The sequence below is a fragment of the Rhinolophus sinicus genome, chromosome 12, assembly GCF_057876585.1.
Source record: "Rhinolophus sinicus isolate RSI-liver-muscle chromosome 12, RSI-T2T, whole genome shotgun sequence".
Lineage (NCBI taxonomy): Eukaryota > Metazoa > Chordata > Mammalia > Chiroptera > Rhinolophidae > Rhinolophus > Rhinolophus sinicus.
In genome coordinates, this window is record NC_142512.1 from 4,393,941 (window position 1) to 4,417,005 (window position 23,065).

Consider the following 23,065-nt stretch of genomic DNA (forward strand, 5'->3'; position numbering starts at 1 on the left):
TGTGACAGCAGGCTGATGGCCCCTGGTGCCGTAACAAGCTGAGGCCACCTCTGTCTCCTCCCACACCTGCTCCGCGTCCCTGCCTCCACTTGCAGCCATCGCGACTGACCAGCCATCCAAGGCCATCTCCCTCCTGCCTTGGGGACTTCACACATTGTTCCTATTCCGACCACCCCTACCACCTCACTGCCTAGCTAATTCCTACTCTTCCTTCTTGTCCCAGTTGAAATGTCTCTCCCTCCCAGGGTTCACAGAACACTGGCTACTCAGCAAGGTCTTCACCATTAGAAACCTGATCTTCAGCTTCGTGAACCCAGAAATTGTCTTCTAGAGGCCCCAGTCGGGAAGGGGCTCAGGGGCAGGAACCAGGAGACCAGTGCACCCACAAGGAAAGCCGAAGTCCCCCAACAGCTGACCTGCTCAGGTGCGAGTCGGGCATCCATTCTTTGCTGGCCTGAGGCGCCCAGGGTCTGAGAGTTGGTACAGCCGACTTGGAATCCACGCAGGAGAGTGGGGGTCCTCACAGCCTGTGCCCATCTTCTTTTTTGCTTGTGTGGCCCCTGATCAGGAAGGTAGACACGGGGCCTGGCCTCCCAGCACGGCCCTGCACCTGGAGTGTCCTGGCTCACCGATGACCCCTCTGCCTTCTGCCCTCAGAGGTCAGCTCGAACCAGAGGCAAAGAGGCACTGCAAGGCCTCGCTCGGCCCTAATGCAGCCGCAGGGGACACCAGGCTTCCTGCCAGGCCTTGCTCAAGAAGGAGGGCGGTGCAGCCCACAGGGACCTGGCTAGGGCAGGAGGCCATCCAAGGGGCTGTCTCTGCCCTGGGGACACAGGAGCCATCCTTGCTGGCCCCTGGAGCCTAGTTCATCGTGGCACGTGGGCTTATGGGCTCTGCCCACCGCCAGGAGGTACAATCAAGCTGCAGATTATACCCTGGGCCTGGGTGCACCCCTCTGCTCCCAGCCTGCCAATCCCAAACCACGTCACTAAGAAATTTCAAGTTGATGAACGGCATGGGAACACCACCATAATCTCTGAGCCATCCTTCAGCTCCAAAGTGCTTCCTGCACCAGCGTCTGTCTGTCAACTCCCCCAGGCTCAGCAGGCCCTCAGAAGCCAGGAAATGCAGGATTGGATCACTACCACCCCCGAAGGGACCTTCAGTCTGACGTCACCTCTGAGAGTCGCTTGTCCCGAGAGCCACCATCTGTCCTACATCTGTCTGTTCTAGAGCCCAAGTCTTAACCGCTGACCTTCTTTTCTCAAAGCCGAGGTGGGGGGTTCTGTTGTTCCCAGGAGCCCAAGGATATGTCTTAACCCCCAAGCAGACTGTTTCAAACCTTCACTCCACCAGTCACTAGCTGTGTGGTCTTGGGAAAATCAATGAACCTCTCTGAGCCATTGTTTCCACATCCAAAAAATGGGGACAATATTAGTAACTGCCTCTTGGGCTTGCTACGAGGATTAAATGGGATAATATGTGTAAGGTCACATGCCATTTAAGGACAGGGATATGTTCTGAGAAATGCATCGTTAGGCGATTTCATCCTTGGGTGAGCGTCATAATGTGCACTTAACAAACCTACATGGTACGGCCTCTTGCTCCCGGGCTACAGCCTGTACAGCATGTCACTGTACAAAACAATATGAAACTAGATCAAGCACAGAGAAAATGATGCCATCAAGAGGCATGGTGAACAGAAGATGCAGGCGGCTGCTCCTGGCATCACTTGGCATACTGTTTTACAGCAAACTTTTTATAAGTAGAAAAAGCACACTCTAAAACGGTAACAGTACATTATAGTAAATACATAAACCGGTGACACAGGTCCGTTATCATTATTGTCTTATGTACTGTACATAACTGCATGTGCCGTACTTTTATATGACAGGCAGTGCAATAGGGTGTTTACACCAGCATCACCACAAACACGTAATGCGTTGTGCTATGACATTACAATGGCTACGATGTCACTAGGCAATAGGAATTTTTCAGCTCCATTATAATCTTATGGGACCATCGTATATGCAGTCTGTCATTGATTGAAATGTCATTACACAGCACATAACTGTAGTTAGACCTGCAACACACAGTAGGTGTATCACCGTCACCCTCATGACCTGTGGCCCAGGTGCCAGCCTGAGGTGGAGGCTCGTCATCTGCTGGGACCCACACTGCAGGCTCTGAGTGGAGGCGTGTCAGTGTCAGAGCGAAGGGGCAGGCACAGTGGCATGGCTGGAGGAACAGACTGCGTTGGGAGGCCCCAAGGGTCACACAGGTGCAGCTGTAGGTCTGGAACTCAGGACAGCAGGTGGGACTGCAGTAAAGATCTGGGTGCAGCTGGAGGGAGTGACGTCTGGGGGGATGTGCTCCATGCAGACAGGAAGAGCCAATAAAACCTGCTCTGTGCTGTGGAAAGCAGTTTGGCGGCTCCTCGCATTAAAGACAGAATTACCATATGTCTCAGCAATTCTGCTCCTAAGTATATACCCGAAAAGACAGAAAGCAGGTGTTCAGATAGGAACTTGTATACCGCTGTTCACAGCAGCCCTATTCCCAACAGCCAAAAGGTGCAAATGACCCAGATGTCCATCAACAGATGGATGGGAAACCACTAAAATGTGGTCTCTCCACACAATGGAGTATTATTTGGCCATAAAAAAGAATGAAGTCCTGCAACATGCCACAGCAGGGATGAACCTTGGTGACATTATGCTAAGTGAAAAAGGAACAGACACAGAAGGCAAGTGTCTGATTCTATTCATATGAAATATCCAGAACAGGCAAATCCACAGAAACGGAAAGCAAATTGGTGGTTTCCAGGGGCCGGGGGAGGGGAGAATGGAGAACGACTGCAACTGGGTTTGGGGTGATGAAGAAATTCTGGAACCACATAGCGGTGCTGGTCACGCAATACTGTGAATGTACTTAATGCCACTGGATTGTACATTTAAAAGTGGTTAAAATGATAATATGTTGTGTGTATTTTACCATAACTGAAAAAAAAAATCCACCCAAGTCACACCATCTGGCCATAGACTGAAAGTTTCTGGTCCCCTGTTGCCTCAAAGGCTCCTGGGGGCCGGGGGGAACGGGCTCTTCCTTCAGCCCTGGGAGTCGCGCTGTGGACAGAGAGGCTGGGCCATTTCAAGAGGGTGTTGGCTGCTCCACATCTCCGGTCATCAGCCACCAACCAGCTGTAGGACCATGGTGACTTGGACAACCTCTGGGTTTCAGGTCTTTTCTGTAAAACAGCAGGGTTGGACCAGAGAGATGATCTAAGGACAGTCTGTCTGTTCTTTCTCTGAGAGCTTGAGTGAAACCAGATGTCCTGTCCTGACTCGTGGGAGCATCGGAACGGCCAGCTCAGTCTATCCCAGGACCTCTCACCCGGGCTTCCAATGGCTCCAGGGACTGCAGAGCCAGCTCCTCCCCCACGCCAGGCTTCCAGAGTCCCTCATTTCCAATCACGGAAAATATCCCAACATTTGAGTCAGGGATTCTTAATATTCTCTGGATCATGGACGTCTTTGAGAATTGGATAAAACTGGTAAGACTGTCCCTAGAAGGGACCCAGAGCAGGGTGATTTACATTCTCTACCTTGTTTAGAGGTTAATGGAAGTGTTGGCATCAGATGGACTCAAGTCCAAATCCTGGCCCTGCTAGAATGTTCTAGGCCTGTGTACATCTCAGGGCTCTCATCTGTGAAATAGGTGTATTAATAGCACCCACCTCAAGGATTAGACCAGGGGTGCCAAAAAATGTATGCAAGTGGACACTTTCGTCAACGTTGCTCAAGCAGTATTTTGCCATAATCAGAAGTGTCTGGACGCTGATGGTAACCACTCTGAGCACCTCTTATAACTGCAGAAGTCAAATGTCACTTGTATTCATCTTTTGTTATCGGTATATATTGAGTATAACAATTTTAACAGTTTTCCTTTCTTAAAATGTGTATACATTTTTTTTGGCACGGTGTGTGTGTGTCTTATTTTTGTCTCTTTGTCAATTTCTGGAAAAAATGGCCTATTTCTTTTTATAGTTTAGCTTGGGTGTTTAACAATTTTGAAACTATGTTATTAGGGGCATAAAACTTCATAACTTTTATTTTGCTGGTAGATTTTCTCTTTTAGCAACAATGTCTCTTTCCCCATTCTTCTATTTAGAGCCTTCTGGGGATCACTTATAGGTCTCTTAAAGACAGGATTTTATTTTTTGTTTGTGGAAATTTTCTCCTGAATAGGTGAATTTAACCCTTTCACATTTATTGCAATTATTGAAATGTTTGAACTTATTCCTGATATGTTACTTTTGTTTTCTATTTCCTATACTTTGTTTTTCTTCTCTACTAGAAAGAAAAGTTGGATTTGTTTTGGTTTTATTTTTTCCGTTTTGGTTTTTTCTTCTAATAGTTCATAGTGTACATTCTACTTCTATGTGTACGGAAATTTCCCTTAACATTTTCACACACATACTTAGTCTTATTCTAGCAATACTAAAATTAATCAGAATCTACATTCCCCTCCCACAAGACAAGAGCTGTAGCACACTTTTACTCTCCTCTATTCCGCAAACTCCTAACTCCTTTGTTAATATCTACGATTTTAGTTCCAGATTGTTATTCTTAAGCAATCAGCACTTACTTGGATTTAATGTTTCATTGGTTCTTTGCTCACCACTGTTTCTTGTATTCCATTTCTTGGATTAAATTTTCTTCTTGTTAGAACATGCCAGTTAATATTTTCAAAACAGATTTTTTTTCAATGCTAAGCATTCTGAGACACAACATACCTTTGGGATATGTTTTCATCCTTACATTTGGCTAGGTGTAGAATTCTGCGTTTAAAATCATTTTCCCTCAGGATTTGAAGTACTTCAATTTCTTCCTACTTCTAGTATTACCTTCTTTTGCAAGTCGTCTGGATTTTGTTGGTAATATTTTGAACTTTTTATCCCGTGTTCTAAAATTTCAACACTGTACAATAGTGCATCTCTTTTCATGCATCTTGGCTGGCACTGGTGGTCTCTTTTAATCAGAATTCTGGGACGTTTTCCAGCTCAGCTCTGAAAAATCTCTCCCCTGCATTCTTTCTCCTCGTAGACTAGGAAACAAACTTTTGTCCTCCACGTCCCTTTTGATTTTGTACTTTCCATCTCTTTGTCCTTTTGTGCTGCATTTGATGACTCATCAGCTTAATCTTCCAAATCATTTATTTGCTCTTCAGCTATGTCTATTCTGCTATTCAGCCCTTTTATTATTTCTCCCCCAAGGGCCAGATTTTGATTTTCCAAATTCTCTAGTTGCTCTTTTTGAGGATCCAATATTCTATGACATCTAAGGACATTGATCAAACATGTTCTAAATTCTTGCTCTGATTACATTAACTCCCTCTCCTTGGGTGTCAATTCTCTCCTTTAGGAGTTTGATGGCCATCAGTCACGGGCTCCCTTGGTAGCTGAGGTTCATTTAGCTGCAAGTATCCAATCCGTTTCCCACTTTCCCCTGCCTGCCTCCCTCATTATGGGGGAGGAGATGGCACCAATAGACAAGCCCGTGTCCTGTGCTTGGGGCTCTCCCTTCTCTGTGGGTGTCACTAGCCTTCTTGGACACGACAGCTGTAGCACCCTCACTCATCCCTCCCACACCCCAAAACACAGAAACCTGCGTTCTCTGCGTGGCCCAGGTGTGTGTGTGTGTGTGTGTGTGTGTATGCTCACGCATGTGTGTGTGCACACGTGGATGTGGTATGGAAGAGGGTTCAACTCACCTGGCAGCTCCTTATTGAGGTACCCTGAACAATTACCCACGCTGAGTCCCTGGCCCCACCCCTCCAGGCCTCTGTTCCCTCTCACGTTTCGCAAGAGCTACTGCCTCCCACAACTCTCTCCTTCCATCCTGCCCAGCTGCCTTCCACCTTTAAGGCACAGTCCCTGGTCACGAGCAGCACCATTTTTGTCAGTGCGGTTGGGCCTGGGGACAGTGAGGGAGGCTTCAGTGCAAGCCAGCGTCCCACCTGACACCCGTTTTGGTGCCTCTGGGCTTCTTCGTTTTTGCAGCCTCACGGTGGCTTTGAAGCACAAAAAAGTCTTGGGACCCAAATAGAGCCCAGGCTCCACTTTCTCAGTTTCAATTTTCACAAAATTAAAATGAGCTTATCTTTACCTCACCTCATAGTCACGTGGGAATATTATGACATAATCAAGTGTCTGGCACATGCTCAATAAATGTAGGGTCCTTCCCCTTTTCTCCCATTCTCCGTCCATTCACTTAGCTGGGAAGAGCCTGCCCGGGACGTCTGAGCATGGAGTTAGCAGGCCAGGCAGTTAGTGCTGAGGAGGTCGGGAAGGGAGATGGCCTGGGGCTGGGGCAACGTGGGAGAACTCTCTGGAAGACAGAGGCAAGCAGGGGTGAGCTATGCGGAGAGGAAACGGGGGACTGCCGGCTGGGGTGGGCTGGGCAGAGGAACAGGGCAGTGGAGTGTGGGGACTGTCGAAGCAAACAATAAACAGTACGATAGTATGTCTTGTTTAAGGTCAGAGGTCGGGGACTAAAATGTCACCAGGGTTCAGGAAGTAACACGAACGCATGAACAGGCCTGCGCCATGGAGGGGTGTGCCAGCAGGCACGCAGGACACCGACCCAAAGGCCCCATTCAGCACTGCCCAAGCAGAACAGCCGTCAGCTGTCTCCCGGCCAGACTCCTGGGCGTTTGCAGTGGCAGGATATAAAAGTCCCCCTGAAAAAACACTATCACCTGATAGAATCTGTCTGAGGGCTCCAGTTTGCACCTCTGGTTTGTATGGAGTCCCTTGTGAAGGAGGGGAGACAGGAAGCATGGATGGGACCCCACGGCAATGGCATCTCCATGAGAACAGGGACCCACGGGGCTTTCAGTGCCTGCCTTCTCCCCTAGCCAGGCCCACCAACTACAGCCCCTCTGGGTCTGTCCCTGGAGCCCGAAGTGCCCACACACATTCTGTCGTTTAGCTGGGGGTTAAGGCTAATGTGGTTCACCCATTAACTCAGCAATGAGTAGCCGTGGCCCAAGCCCTGCCCACAGGAGTTTCCAGAATGTACAGGGGGTCAGAGATGCTAGCGGTTGGGACCACCAGTATGGGACCAGAACACAAGGCCAGTCTGGTCCAGGAGGGTGACTATGGGCTCCAGGGCTCCAGGGCCCCAGGGAGGCGGCTAGCAGCCAGAACTGGTCCTCTGCTGTCATCCTGTGGCCATACATGTGAACTGCAGCTCCCACCGCGCAGCCTGCATCACCGTTACCGGTCTTTTCACCAAGTGCGGCCTGGGAGGGTCAGAACAATGTTTGCATCACAGGCTGCGTCTCAGCCCCACTTGTCTCCCAGCTTCTACATTTTGAACCCCCTGACCACTTCTGGCCCCCTTTAGGTTTCATCCTGTGCACCCAAACCAGTTTTGCTGAATCTAATCAAAGATTTTAAAATTTTGTTGCATCCAAATTGCCAACAGGGCCTAGGTGTTCACTAGACAGGTAATCTGGCCCCTATTTCTATCCTTCAGAGTCATTTCATCACAACCCCACCTAGCCTTTTGAGGACTGCTGCTTTGTGATTCAGGCCGGCCTCTACCTCTGCAAGGCCCAGCCCCAAAGCCTGGGCAGCTCTGGACAAAAAACCCCTGCAAATGCAGTTGCTGCCACAGACCAGCCCTGATTCCTGGGATGGCACAGGGCTTGGGGAGACAGCAACCTGACTCCCCACCAGGAGGTCAGAGGTCGGGGTTGGTGCAGAAAGAACACCCTCTGGCAATGGAAGCAAACAGCATGTGCAGCCACAGGTAAGACGCATTCAAGGAACTGCAAGGAGACCAGGGCGTCTGAGGGCTGGGAGCGGGGCAGGTCGTGAAGGACCCTCCTGCGTGCGTGCTGAGAAGTCTCCGTATCATCTTCAGTGCAACAGGGAGCCAGGGACGGGTTAGGTACAGGCCAGGGCCAGCCTGGGACCTGCACAAACTCCCAACTCAGAAGTAAAATGACTTCTCCTCAGGACAACTTCAGATCTTGAGGCTGGTGGGTGTTTGAGGTTTGTGGCTGGAGACAAGGTGTTGTGCTGGCCAGGCAGGCTGGGTGTGCATCATCAGCCTGGCTGACACCTGTCACGGCAGCCTGGGAAGAGGGGCAGAAAGCTGGTCCAGGAGCGCCAGAGGGAGCTTAGGGAACTCGGTCTTCCCTCCTCCCCTGCCGTTGCCTGTGCCCTCACCAATCACCAGCACGCCCCCTCCCCTGTCCCTCTGCCTCTATCAGCGGCACACTGCCTTTCAAGTGGGCTGTGCTGCCACCTGGCGGCCAGACCTGGACAGGAGCCCCTGGCTCCCATCAGACCTTGCAAAGCCCACGCTCCTCCCCGATGCAGTGCTGACGAGCCCACCACCGTGTCTCACAGAGCAAGTCAGTTTCTTCCACTGCGCAGCAAGGTTCTGAACTAAATAAACGACTTCGTTTCCTGCAACCCTTTCTCATGGAAGCTGATCAATTCTGGAAACAGGCAAGGTCACGCAGCAAGCCGTGGCAGACGTGGGCCCCACTCCAGCTCCCTGTTCTGAGTCCCTCCCCACTGCCCCGCTGCCTTCTGGATCTTCCCTGTAGGCTTTGGGAGCTGAGTTCCAAACCCAGCCCTGCTTGCTGGTGGCCTGGGGCTTGTCAGTGTACCGCTCTGAGCCCTGGCTTTCTGCAGAATGTGGGAAAGACCAGGTATGTGTTTATTAACTAGAACTGGTCACTAATAACTTATCACTACAGTATTTTTTCTTAAATTTCCAATTAAAACTGAGTCTCTTTCCACCTAAAATGGTCATCTTTGGTCTCTAACCCAGGCTCTATTACGTTGGCGCAAAAGTAATTGCGGTTTTTGCAATTATTTTTAACTTTTTGAACTGCAATTACTTTTGCACCAACCTAGTAGACTCACTTAGCTCAGAGTCTCCACTCCCTGGAGGGGCTGATATCCCCTCACTCTCCCTCGTTTTTGTCCCTGCCAAGGGGACATCTGCATCCAGGAGGCGGCTTCTGCTTGGTGCACTGGTCACATGGCCCAGTTTTGGGTGTGGGGTGGGGTGGGGGTGGGCGGGAGCAGCCTCTGCCCTACCTGCTTTCACTGGTGAGTTTCTGCAGCAGGGGTAACGGACGAGGTCTGCTCTCAGCCCAGCCAGATCGGGCCGCCCCCGCAGCCCTCGGCCCTAGGGTCGTTCTGCCCCTCCTTGGTGGCCACCTCCTGAGCTCCTGGCCAGTGTCCTCACCCATCTCCACAGGCTGCAGGGCCTCTGAATCCTTTCCTTTCGGTGCCAGCGGGAGAGGCGGGGTCTTGGGGCATACCCCCTCATGCTCACGGCTCCCCTGCTGTGGAGTGGCCTCCTCCTGGGGACCTACCCACGCCATTCTCTTCTTCCTCAGCCCACAGGCTTCCTGCTCTAGGTGGCATCTGCCCTATACCGTTCCTTGGCGGTGCTGAGACTTATTGTCTGAATGGCAGGAGTGCAGGGGAGGACAGTGGCAAATTGGGGGGAACAGGGAGCATTTACAGAGCATCGTGGTCTGCATGACACACGTCCTCCCTATACCTGGCCCACAGGGAATCAGCGAGCGTCCCTCCTCCCATTCCCTCCTAGGGATGCCATGCCAGCCAGACCTCTGGTTTCTAGGAATCACCCAACGGTTTCCTACCTTTGCCTGCTTCTGCTGGAGGCTGGGAGCCTGAACAGCCACTTTCAGATGGAGGCCCATCCCGGCCGAGCGAGGCTGCTTTCCCCATGGACACCTGAGCGGTCAGGATTGTGTGGAGGTCACAAGCGTAAGCCCCCAGGCGTGGCTATCCAGCTAAAATCCTGGCACCACTGACCTGCATGCCCTCGGTCAGGTCCCGACCCTGCCAGGCAAACAGACTCACTGGTTAAGTGGGAGCGACCACAAGAGCGTGGTTATGAGGCCTGTAAATTGCTCATCGGTGTCCAGAACACTGTAAGTGAGAAGAAAATGGTTGTTATTGTTGTGATATTGGAATGGCTCTCAACTGGGAAACCCTAAGCCAGAAAAGTGAAGAAGCTATACGAAGTCTTTCTGCCTAAAACCGCTGGCTAAGCTGGAGGCCACCACCACTCCTTCCAGGGGCTCCAGTCCTGAAGCCCTGAATATTTCCAGTATTTTCACAGGGCAAGTCTTCACTTTCGACAAGAGCTAAGGCATTTTGACGCCAGCCAGTGAAGACGACGAGGGACCAAGCTGACATGTCACTTCATCTTGGGGCAGGACAAGACGGCTGTCCTACTGGGAGGTGACTTCCTTTTCTGTGGTGCATTAAACGGTTCTGAAGCAAAACATATGCTTCTCAAGCTTTGAAGAAAGTCACCTTCATTTCAATTGGGTGTACCCTGTTTGACAAAAAGAAAGTCAAAGATCTGTGGCCCGACCAGCCTCATGGGCTCTTTCAGGCATCCCTCCCTTCCCAGCATGAGGGCAGTGCGGCCCACAGTGCAGTGCCCGGGGGCAGAACTCACCTCCCACCTCCCGCCTTTCCTCTGGCTGCCGGTCCTGCTGCCTTCTTCCCTCCTAGGTCCTCAGCAGCCCCGTCCTGCCCCGGGGCCTCTGCACGGCCTTCCCTCAGCCAGGAGGGCTCTCCCTCCTTTCCCCAGGCCTCAGTCCAGGCCATCCACGGGGAGGGCCGTCCTGGACCCCACTCTGCCTGCTCCCAGTCCCTGGACGTCCTTGGCTCTCCTCATAATTAGTGATTGACCGCTTGCCTGCTGCGCCGCATTCTGAAGCATCTTCACCCCCTGTGGGGGCAGAGCCCCAGAGAGTAGTTTCCAGGCTCTCAGCCTCACATAGACAGATGCTGGCTCAGGTAGTAAATGGCCATCAACTGTGATTGGATGGCCATCAGCTGTGGCTAGTTGGCCGTCAGCTGTAACCAGTGAGCCATTGGCCACAATATAACTGCTGTGGCTACGCTAGCAGAGAAAAAAAAAAGATGGGGGCTAGCAGGAAGATGGCGGCTGGGCTGGCAAGCGTGGATGGCGGTTTGCGGACCGTGTGAATCCAGCCTCCATTGAGAGTATAGTGCCGCCAGAGAGAATATAGTGGTATGACTCCCCTACCTATGGCTCCGTGGGTGTTCCTTTTTGGCCTCACCATATCCTGCGTTATGTGGGGAGCGGGAGCAGAGACCCCATCGGACTCCCCGCACGACACCCCCGCAATTATTGTTTTCTCCTTTAAATTATACGCAGCTGAAATGGCTGCTACCTCAGGGTGAGTGATTCGAGCTGAGCAGAGAACATCATACCGTTTCCCCGAAATTAAGACCTAGCCAGACAATCAGCTCTAATGCGTCTTTGGGAGCAAAAAATAATATAAGACCTGGTCTTATTTTACTATAAGACCGGGTCTTGTTTTACTATAAGACGAGGTATATAATATAATATAATATAATATAATATAATATAATATAATATAATATAATATAATATAATATAATATAATATAATACCGGGTCTTCTACTAATTTTTGCTCTAAAGACGCATTAGAGCTGATTGGCTAGGTCTTATTTTCGGAGAAACAGGGAAGCATCAGAGTTTCTAGACTGGCTTGTAAAACTTACAGCAGCAATCCGTTTCAAGGTTTTAGTGGATCAGCCCCTTGAGGACCTAGGGCAGAACAACCTTGCTCTAGCTTTGTTAGAGTCAGGCCTCCCATGGGCTGGGAGCGGGCAGCCTGAGTTGGCAGACGTGAAGCGGGACTGTCCCTGAGTGGGGCTCTGTGCCCTGGCCTCCTGCCCCACCCTGCTCATGCCCAAGGCCCTAGAGCCCCGACTTCACCAGGGGCCAGGTGGGCAGGAAGGAATGACTGCAGGAGGTGAGCAGGCAGAGGGATGTCACCGCCCCCTTTGGAGCAGCTGTCTCCCGTGGATGGGCTGAGGGGGCCATCCACCAGATGTGGGGTCCCAAAGGTGACCGCAGGGAACAGGTTGTCCCACTGGTCCGCAGACACCAGTGTGAGGATAAGGACCATGAGAGACCAGATGCCCTCAGCACTGACATCCCTGCACGAAGGAAGTCAGCCCCCCAGCTTGGGACACTCCCAAGGGGACCCCCAAGGGGTCCACCCAGAGGGGACCAGGTGGGATTATGTCTGTCAGCAGAATGAGGCCCCCCAGATAGAAACGAACTACGGTGTTTTCTGCTCCCCTGTATTAAGGTCTGCAAAGTCTACACTGTTCTGAGGGCAAGGCCGGTGGGCCCGGTTTGCGGTGTGGCCTGGGGCTAGCACAAATCCTGCATGTGGCGGGCACTGGCGCGTCCTCTTCCTGCCCCGGGAGGCTAATTCCACTGGGCCAGAGGCTGCCGGGCCCCGGGCAGTCCAGAGCCGGGCTATCGGAAGAGCTGGGTAAGTCTCGACCTGACAACCCTAAGCCTGGGAGGCTCTTTGAAGAGGGTGTGTTAGACCAGAAGGGCAGGCACTGCTGGGGACCAGGTGGAAGAAGGCAGCGTGAACGAGCTGCAGGAAAGGGCAGGACTGCATCGTGCATGTGACACGGTCTCCTGGTCCTTAGACAGCGGCTGTGTCCTCTTGTGAGCAGTGCAGAGGGTCTCGGGGAGCAGCCAGGAAGCCAGCACACCCGGGTCTGGCTTCCTTCCAGGGCCTCAGGTCAGGACGGCTGGGACCTGGACACTCCCCTGCTTGGGCCAGGTGGCCTCTGGGTCATGTGATACAACCCCAAATACCACACTCCTCGTCAGGAGTGCAAAGCCCACGACTCTGCCAGCCTTTGGACAAGCCGAGTCCTTCCTTCCTAATCTGGAGTGACCAAGCCCAAGCTCCAGAGGCCCAGAGCCAGAACAGCAGGTCGCGAATGCCAGCCCTGAGCCTCAGGCACCTGCCCTTATCTTTTCTCCCAGCTGACTTACCCCCGGGTAGCGCAGCAGGGCCTGCCACAGGGGGCTGAAAGTTCTGCCAGGCCCCAAATTAGGGGGTTCCTTGCAAGGGCAATGATGGGGAGGACAGCGGGGGAGCAGGAAGAGTGAAGAGACCTCTTGAGAAACACAGGGAGGTGGTTGTTCAAGCTGCCACTTACTTCCCAGTGGGTCAAAAGGAACAAATGCTGAGACTATAACATCAACCTGCTACCTCCACACGGCTCCTGGGATCCTACAGACACTGAGCCATGGGAGAGGAGCAGAGGGTGGGGAACCCTGTGGGCCAGGAGGGGCTGGAGAACCAGGGGCAGGCGTGGGGAAGAGGCGCCTGAGTGGAGAGCATTTGCCCAACTTCGCCATCAGTGTGGGCTGTGGGGTGGGGGCCAGCCCGGCCCGCCCCCACCGGGGCCCGGTGCTTGGGGCGGGAGAAGCTGCGCTCTCCTCAGCTTCTCATCAGTGCAGGGGGGTTGGGCCAGGTACTTACAAGATGTGCAGCTGGTGCCCAGGGTGGGGGCTAGAGGAGGCCACAGCCTGAGGTGACACGTAAACAGCGTTTATTTTCCATGCCTTCCATCAACCTTCAAGCCTGATGACTCTGCTGAGCCCTGACCAGGGCCCGAGCACAAGGTACCAGAACCAAGTACGCGGGTCAGAGGCAGGGCCGTGTGCGGCACCCGCCCAGCACAGCCTGGCACGTGCTGGAACTCGGTGAGCGAGTGTGCAACGCGCGGCAGGACACTGGGGACACCGGGCTGGGAACGGACGGGCTCACCCCACCTGGGCCAGCTCATCACCCTCTCAGACCGGGAGCACCTCAGCCATCTTGCTGCTGCCTCCTCCCGGATGAGGCACAAGCCAGGGAAGGGGACTTCCCTGAGGGGGAGGCCCACGGCCTTGCTCCTCCCGTCCGACTGGAGCCTCGGCCTGAGGTCAGCCTCCGCCGCCTGGCTGCGTGGGCCCAGTCCAGGGTCCAAGGCCAGTCCTGCCCCGAGATCAGTGTAAGGCCTGGCAGGGCTGGGGAAGGGAGAAGACACGCAGTGGGCCTGGGGTACCTGAGAGGAAGCCCTCAGGCCAGAGCACCAGCCCCCCAGGCCCTGGGCTGGGGGCCCTGAGGTCAGGAGCCCCGCAGAGGAGCCCAGAGCACAGTCCGGCTCAGCGGAGCCGCTTGCTGTCCAGAAGGGCCTTCCAGTCGTCCGCCCAGGAGTGCAGCCTGCGGCTGGGGGGCTGCAGCTGCACGTGCCGATTGTGGCAGGCTGTGAAGAGGACGTGTTCCCAGCTGGGGTTGGGCTCGGCCCCTGTGGGCAGGAAAGCAGCAGTCAGTCCTGTGTCAGGAGCCTGGAGAGGCCACCTGGGACCAATTCCCAAGTGTCCTCAGTCAAGCAACTCACTCTGAGACTCGGTTTCCCCTTCAGTAAAGCAGTGACTGCCCCAGCACCTGTCTCACGAGCCCCCGTGAAGCAGTGGCCCAGCATGCAGTGCTCAGCAAGCAGTGACTGCGGAGGCTGTGACCAGCCCGGTCACGGTGGAGCCGTGCCGTGCTCACGCCCTGCCCTTCCTCACTCCCACGCCAGGCATCCTGCATGGGCTGGCATCAGCTCTGCAGCTCACCAGCTGCTGGCCCGGGACCCACACGCCCCCTCGTGTGCACATGTCCACACTGGCACTGGCCCTCGGGTTATGGCCAGCCGCGCTCCTCCTGCAGCGGCCTCTTCCCTGGCTAGAGATGGAAGCCGAGTGGGTCTCTGGGACCCTCAGGGTCACAGTCCCCCTGGCACTGAGCCCTGACTCTCCTTGAGAAACCGCATGGTTTGGGAGGCCAGGGTGGGCATGCCATGGACTCTACCCTTTGGACACAGTGACTAGTAGACAGATGGGCATGTTTCCCAAACCACCTGTCGTGAGTGAAGAAATAGTCTGTATTGTGCCACTGAGGGGTCCAAAAAATTAGGATTTAACCCTGAAACTACAGGTGGTTACCAGGAGGAAAGAGGCTGCCTAAGTATAAAAGCAAACCAGAGCAGAACAAGGAGGGAAAGAAACTGAATTTTGACCGACATTATTTGGACTCCTAGATTCAGCCATGCCTGAAGGCCTCTTGTCCTGCCTTCTCAGTTAGGGGCACCAATGAATTTCCCCTCTCCTTTAAAGCCAGTTCAAGGGTTTTGGGGGATTTTTGTTGTTTGTTTGTTTGGGTGAGGAGGCATCCATTAGCAAAAGGGACAAATACAGCTCCCAAACCACCTTCAACTAGAGAAATTATGCTTCACTTTTCTATTTTATATATTAGGTTCAGTTCAAACTGCTTTTAGGGGAAAAAAGGAGGTCTTTCTGCTAAAAACAAACACTGTGAAGCCATAGTTGGGGCCTCCTTTAACATGAGGAAGGCAAAGCTTTCAGGTGTAAGGGACTCACCCAAGGTCACCCTGCAAGTTCTGCCCGGAGCTGGGAGCCACTTCTCCGGGCTCCCAGGTGAATGCTGAGAAGAGCCTTGTCTTCCCAACGGGGAAGAGTCTCAGCGCCGGTCACCTGACACGTATCAGGTGGTTAAGTGGGAGCCACGCAGGATGGGGCGGGTGAGGCCAAGCCCCACGAGCTGTCTGTCCAAGCGGCACTGGGCCGTCTGCACTCGCTCCTCACCTGCCGCAGGCCACTTGCCTGTGATGTCTGGCCGGTCGTCTATGAGAAGGTCGGCGGAGACCACGGTCTTGTCTCTGGTCAGCACGACCTGCTCCAGGAAGTGAGGGCCAAAGTGCTTCTCCACCCAGGCGTACTGCACAGTGAGCAGGCAGAGGGGGGAAAGTGCCGTCAGGCCTGGGCACAGACCCAGCCGGGGCCCCACGAGGGAGCGATTATCCCACTGGCCGCGGAGGAAACCGACTCTCAGGGAGACAGTGTGACCTGTCCGCGTCGCAGTGCTAGGAAGCAGCAGATGCCCCCAGCTCCGGTCCTGCACAGCACCCCCTGGACACACGACCGGTGGCCTCCTCCCTCCATGCAGCCCTCGCACGTGTGCCTGCATAGACTCTGGGGACACAGGAACGGCGGGTGGGGACAAAGCTCAAAGGCACACTGAAACAGTTCTGTAACTGACACTTGGGAAGTGCCCCCAGGCACTGTCTGCAGGCCCTGATCTAGCCGGCCCACCTATCCTGCCAAGGTGAGCTTTCTTCAGAAGCCGCTTGTAAACTGATTCTATAAGGCCACAGGGACAGCATCTAAAGCAGATGGCAGACGAGCGTAGTTGCTAAGGCCTAAGGGGCAGGTGTGTCTTAGGAGCTGACAGAAAGTAGGTGACCTGGGGCGTAGTGACCTGAGGGGCGCAGTGACCTGTGGGGCACAGAGCCGGCTCGGCTGCTGCTGTCGGGCTGTCCACATCCTCTCCCTTTCCCTGTGGGGTGTGGTCTTGATGGGGGGGATGACCTCCCATAGCAGAAGCAGAAATGAATCCTGGCTGCTTCCTGCAGGCCCTCCTACCTCTCACCACGTCACTGCAGCCAAGCAGAGGGCAGGCTGCCTGAACCCCACCACCAGGCTTTGTGGGTCAGCGAACACCATGAGGGAGCCTCGAGGATAGAGACAAGCACCCCTCCCCGCCAGCCCGCAGCAGGGAGCTCCCCAGCATGAACTTCAATGTCTTTCTTAATTCCTGCCATTTGCAAACAAGCCCCCGTTAGGACTATGGGTTTTAACCAGAGACGGATTTCAAGCAGTGGAGGGAAGAGTGTGCTTTTTTCCAAAGTCTCCCTCTTGTTCTGGCTGGAGAACAACTAGAAGCCACAGCACAGCTGGGAGGGGGCCCCAGGCTTCAGAGGGAGCCACAGCAAGGCCTCCGTGGGCCCCCCATGTGTGAAGTGAGGGATAAGGCCACAACTGCTAGGCACTGCCTCTGTCTGCTGAAAGTGTGACTGTGCTAAGCCCCACACCAGCCCTATAAAGTCTCCTTCAAAGAGGGTCCAGCTACTGAGGGCAAAGTGGAGACACCGGTGGGCACACAGTGCCACAGAGCCCCTGCCATGCCTGCCGGGGGCAGCAGCGCTCAGAGTGGCCCTGCCTGCTGTTCCAGCTCCAACTTCCTGTCACCCCCTCCCTTTCTAGGTCCCCTCCTTTTGATTTCTCGACTGTTACGCTTTTTCCCGCCTAGCAGCTTCACACAGGATAGTCCCTCTGACCGGAACACTTCCTGCCACATGTACACGTGCACACACGCACACACACGCACACATGTGCACACACACTCGTTCTCCCAGGCGAGTGAGCTCTTCATCCTTCTAAAGCTGCCACTTCTTCAGCCCTCCCTGACTTACCGCACTCTCACTGCCCTTCCTAGCAGGGGTTGCGGCTGTAGCTATGTATTTGTATAATTATTTGTTTCACCTCTATCTGCCTCACTTGACTGTGAATTCCTTGAGGTCGGTCAGGGACCATGTTTCAATGAATACTTGCTGCATGACCCAACAAGCCAAAAAACAGGCACATGATGGGGAGGAATGGGTGAGTTCCCACCAGCCCTGCCCAGGGAGAGGCTGCTCTGATTCTGAAGGCCGCATGGCCAAGTTCGCAGAGTGGCCCGTCAGCCACCTGCTGGCTACCAGGTGTGCCCCCTCTGCCTCTCTATGGCCCACTTCCCCAAACATCCTTCTCCTCAGTGACTCCCCCAGCAGACAAAGGACCCCATGCTAGCCATCCTCTCAGGAAGACCATCAGGATGTCAGCAGTTTTTATAAAATAACGGGGTTCCATCAGTGCACAGAACAGCCTAGTGTGGCTCAAGTCACTGTGCCCCAGGTGGGTGGACAGTGGACGAGCCGCTCACCTGCATGGGCAAGGGCATGGACCTTCCCAGGCAGCATTCCAGGAGGAAGGGCACAGGAGGACCAGGCCAGGCACGCGGGATGGGCGTGCGTTACGGTGCGGAAGCTGGAACGGCCTCAGGCTAACGTTTCCGGCCTGGCTGCTCCCTGGGCACTCATCTGCCATCAGCTCATTTAAGCGTCACAACAATCTATTCTTTCCGTTATTCAACAAATATTTACTGAGCACCCACTGTGTGAGGTTCAGTTCTAGAAGTGGAGAGATGATGGTGCGTACGAGAGATGGAATCCATATTTCAGTGGGAGAAGACACACAACAGGCAGACAGATAAGCAATTTCCTGTGGGACAAGGGCTCAGAGGTAATAAAACAAGGAGCTAAGACACAGGGCGGTGAGAGAAGGCCACTCTGAGAAGACACGCCTGTGACTGGAGCTGCGTGACACGGCAGAGCCTGGCGTTAAAGGTCTGAGAGAAGAACGTCGCATTCAGAGGGAACAACAAATCCCAGGGTGCTGCGACGACGGCAGGAACAGCTTTGGTGTTTGTGTGTGTGGCTGGAGCAGAGAGCAGGGGAGGAGGGCGGGCGGAGGGCAGCGCCGGGCCGGGCCGTTAGGAGTCAGGTTTCACAAACTGTCTATGGAGAAGGGCCACTTGTTTTCTTTTTTTAAGTTTCCAATTGCTCATGGACCGATATTTCTGTAAGAGCTCCAATCCAGCCATGTGCTTGGATGCTGCATCCGTGTCAAACGGCCCCCAAGTCCCAATCACACACACCCAGTTTCTGCATCTCTGCCTTGGGCCAGCACCTGTCTGTAGGCAAGTGGAGCAGCTCCAAACAACTGGTTTTGTTCAGGGAATGACACAACTAGACTTACATCCTTAAAGGGTGACAGGGGCGCAGAGATTCCGTACAGATAAAACAGCCGAGACAGAGAGGTTCAGCGAGGTTCAGCGAGGGGCAGAGCCTCTGTGAACACTGGGTTTGTGCCTCTAGCCACTGCCCAGGCCCTGTCTCACAGCCCCCCGCCCCCCCCACCCTGCGCCCCCTGCCTTTCCGACCCCCAGGCCCCCCCCTCCCATGCAGGCCTGCAGGCTGCAACCTAGTATGGCCATTTGAAGGCAGTGCTGGCTTCTCATCATTGAGTCTCTTCTTCAGCAAGTAGCCAGGCCTCAGCATAACAGAGATCCCTCATGGCACTTCTGTAGGGATTAAGTGGGAAAATGTACGTGTAAGTCTCGGCGCGGCGCCTGGCATGCAGAAAGCGCTCAGGAAAGTGCCGGACAGGAGCTCTAGCTTTCGGTCTTGCGCTCCTCTCCTGCGGGTCTGATGCATCTGAGCTGCAGGACCTTGGACGAGCCATTTAGCTCTCTAAGACTCAGCGTCCTCACAGTGCTGTGGGTCTCATTAAATGTATGACACTCAGAGTAATGCCGGGCACATAGTCAGTACTCAATAAATACTATAGCTAAACTTCCATAGCTTCAAACAACATATAAAAGCTACTTGAACTAATAAATTTACAAAGTAGCAGGATACAAGGTCAATATACAAAACTCACTAGTATTTCTATACAGTTGGAGATTGAAATGAAACAAACAATACATTTTTAATAGTGTCAAAAATATGAAACGGGCTGACTGTACACTTAGAAATGGTTAAGATGGTAAATTTTGCTATGTGTACTTTACTATAATCTTTAAACATTTAAAAATAATTTTAAAATAAGCTCTATCTATGCAAAAAAAAAACCATGAACTAGGAGTAAATTCAACAAAATATGTGCAAGACCTGTATACTAAAAACTACAAATAATTGCTGAGAGAAAAATTTTAAAACCTGAATAAATGAAAATGTATACATGTTCATGGATCAGAAGATTCAGTTGTTCGGCTCTGCAGTTACCATGAATCCCGATCAAATTCCAACCAGGCTTTTGTAGAAATTGACAAGCTGATTCTAAAATTTATATAGAAATACAAAGGACCTACAATAGCCAAAACAATTTTTTAAATGAAGACTAACGTTGGGAGAACTCAAATGAATTACTATAAAAACTATGTTAAAAAGACTTACTATAAAATTACAGTAACCAAGACAATGTGGTATTCACATAAGGATATTTAGATCAAAGGAACAGAATATACTTAAGAAACAGACACCAGGTGCCAAGGTAATCTCAACGGCAGAAGGATGGGCTTTCCAACAGAAGAACTGGACATCCATGGGGGCGGGGAAACAGAAAAGCCTCTGGTTTTAACTCCTACCATGTATAAAGATGAACTCAAATAGGATAATAACCTAAATACAAAAATTAAAACTAACTGCTGCTCTCCAAAATACACTGTTAAGAAAATGAAAAGACAAGCCACAGCCCGGGAGAAAATATTTGCAAAACCCGTTATCTAATAAAGGACTTATATCTACAATATATAAAGAACTCTCACAACTCCGTACTAGGACAAACAACCCAATGAAAAATTATTCCGAAAATGTGAGTACTTCGATCAAAGAAGGTATATAGAGGGCAAATAAGCACATATGAGACGTTTAACATCATCAGTCATTAGGAAAATGCAAATCAAACTACAGTGAGATGTAAGTAGGTACCAACCAGAAGAGCTAAAATGAACAGGACTGACAACACCAGATGCAGAAAAGAATGTGCAGCAAACACACAGCTCATACACCGTCCGTGGGAGCGCCAGGTGGGGTCTCCGCTTTTAAAAAGTTTGCCAGTTGCTTATAACTTGACCAGTTAAATACACACCTACTACACAACCCAGCCATCCCACTCTAGGTAGTGCTAGAGAAATGAGAAAGCCTGTGTCCACCTAACCACATAGACATGAACGTTTACAGGAACTTTTCCACAAAAGCCAAAAGCTAGAAACAACCCAAATGTCCATCAACTGGCAAATGGATGAACAAATTGTGTACATGCAGCCACACAGCAGAATGCTACTCAGTAGTAACAAGGAATAAACTACTGATACATGCAACGACATGGATGAACCTCCAAAGTATTATGCTAAGTGAAAGCCAGACACAAAAGGCTGCATACTGTCTGCTTCCATTTATACATTCTGGAAAAGGCAGAACTATAGGAACGGAGACGGTATCAGTAGTTCACCCATACCAACCACACCCTGCAAGGGGGTGGGGGGAGGACCTGACTGCAAAGGGACACAAAGGAGTGCTTTTTTAAAAACAGACTTCATTTGTCAGAACAGTTTTAGGTTCACTGCAAAAGCACAGAGAGTTCCCATAGGCCTCCCACCCCCAAACATGCACAACCTCCCCCATTGTTGACATCCTGAAACAATGGGGCATTGGCTACATTCAATGAACCTGCAATGACATAGCATCATCAGCCCAAGTCTATAGTTCACTTTAGGGCTCACTCTTGGTGTTGTACACGCTATGGGTTTGGACAAACGTATACAGGCGTACTTTACTGCACTTCACAGATGTCGTGTTCATTACAAACTGAAGGCAAGACCCTCCACCAGCAAAAAGATTACAACTCGCTTTATTGTGGGTGGCCTGGAACTGAGCCCGCAATCTCTCTGAGGTCAGCCTGTAATGACACGTACCCACCATTACAGTCTCACACAGACTAGTCTCACTGCCCTAAAAGGCCTCTGTGCTCTGCCCATTCATCCCTGACACCGTGGATCTTTTTACTGTCTCCACAATTCTGCCTTTTCCAGAATGCCATGCAGTTGGAATGATACAGCATGTGGCCTTTTCAGATTGGCTTCTTTCACTTAGAAATAGGCATCGAAGGTTCCTCCATTTCTTTTTGTGGCTTGATGGCTCATTTCTTTTCAGTGCTGAATAATAGTCCACTGTCTAGATGGACCAGTTTACTTACCCATCACCTACTGAAGGACGTCTAGTTGTTTCCAAGTTCTGCCAATCATGAATAAAGTTGCTATAAATATCCTTGTGCAGGTTTTTGTATGAACATAAGTTTTCAACTCGTTTGGATAAATGCCAAGGAGCGTGATTACTGGACCCTATGGAAAGAGTATGTTTAGATTTGTAAGAAATTGCCAAACTATATTCCCGAGTGGCTGCACCATTTGGCATCCCCACCGGCAGTAAATGAGGGTTCCTGTTACTCCACATCCTCGCCGACATTTGGTGCCATGAGTGTCCTGGGTTTGGGCCGTTCTAATAGGTGTAGAGTAGCATTTCATTGTTGTTTTAATTGGCGTTTCCCTACTGACATATGCTGAGCACCCTTTCATAGACTTATATGCCACCCGTATATCGTCTTTGGTGAGGTGTCTGTTCAGATCTTTAGCCCATTTTTTAATCAAGCTGTCCATTTTCTTACTGTTGTGTTCTAAGAATTCTTTGTAAATCTTGGATAACGGTCCTCTATCAGTTGTGTCTTTTGCAAATACTTTCTCCCAATCTATGGCTTGTCTTCACATTCTCTTGACAATGCCTTTTACAGAGCAAAAGATTTTAATTTTAAAGAAGTTCAGTTTATGAATTCTTTCATGGGTTGTGCCTTTGGTATTCTATCTAAAAAAATCATCACTAGGCCATCTAGGTTTTCTCCTATGTTATCTTGGAGGAACTTTGTTTTGTGTTTTACATTTAGGTCTATCTATGATCTCTTTTGAGTTGGTTTTTGTGAAAGGTATAAGATGTGTAAGGTTTGTGTCTGGATTCTTTTTTGCACATGGATGTACAGTTGTTCCAGCACCACTTGTTGAAGTGTCTATTTTGCTTCATTGTATTGCCTTCAACCCTTATCAAAGATCCGGTGATCAGATTTGTGTTGGTCTTTATCTGTACTCTCTATTCTGTTCCATTGATCTATTTGCCTATTCTTTCACTAATACCACTGTCTTGATTACTATAGCTTTATAGGAAGTCAAAGGCAGGTAGCGTCCGTCCTCCAACTTTGCTCTTCGCATTCAATATTGTGTTGGCTAGTCTGGTTTTTTTGCCTTTCCATATAAACTTTAGAATCAGTTTGTCAATATCCACAAAATAACTCGCTGGAATTTTGACTGAACTGGATCAGGGTGGGAAGAACTGACATCTTGACAATACAGTCTTCCTATCCATGGAAAATCTCTCCATTTATTTGGTTATTATTTGATTTCCTTAATCAGAGTTTTGTAGTTTTGCTCATATAGATCTTGTACAGATATTCTTCGATTTATATGTGAGTATTTCATTCTGGGGATGCTAATGTAAATGGCATCGTTTTTAACTTCAAATCCGCTTGTTCATTGATGGTATACAGGAAAAGTGATCGACTTACATGTTGATCTTGTATCCTG

At 51.3% G+C, this 23,065-nt stretch overlaps 1 protein-coding gene across 3 annotated transcripts in view; it reads right to left on the reverse strand.

Annotated features, from left to right (window-relative positions):
* Nucleotides 1–13,482: 13,482 nt before the first annotated feature.
* The window catches only part of NT5M (5',3'-nucleotidase, mitochondrial), a 43,069-nt gene continuing 33,486 nt past the window's right edge, over nucleotides 13,483–23,065 (reverse strand). The window contains exons 4-6 of one of the 3 annotated variants that reach the window (XR_012492355.2): nucleotides 15,583–15,715; nucleotides 15,358–15,471; nucleotides 14,109–14,240 (exon numbers count right to left, since the gene is read on the reverse strand). Coding sequence is in view for 2 of the 3 variants with exons in the window: in XM_074320715.2 (XP_074176816.1) it covers nucleotides 14,098–14,240; nucleotides 15,583–15,715 (276 nt within the window). In the remaining variant the exon portion in view is untranslated. Of the gene's footprint in view, nucleotides 14,241–15,357; nucleotides 15,472–15,582; nucleotides 15,716–23,065 lie in introns of all 3 variants that reach the window. The other 2 variants (XM_074320715.2, XM_074320716.2) reach the window with 2 other exon arrangements.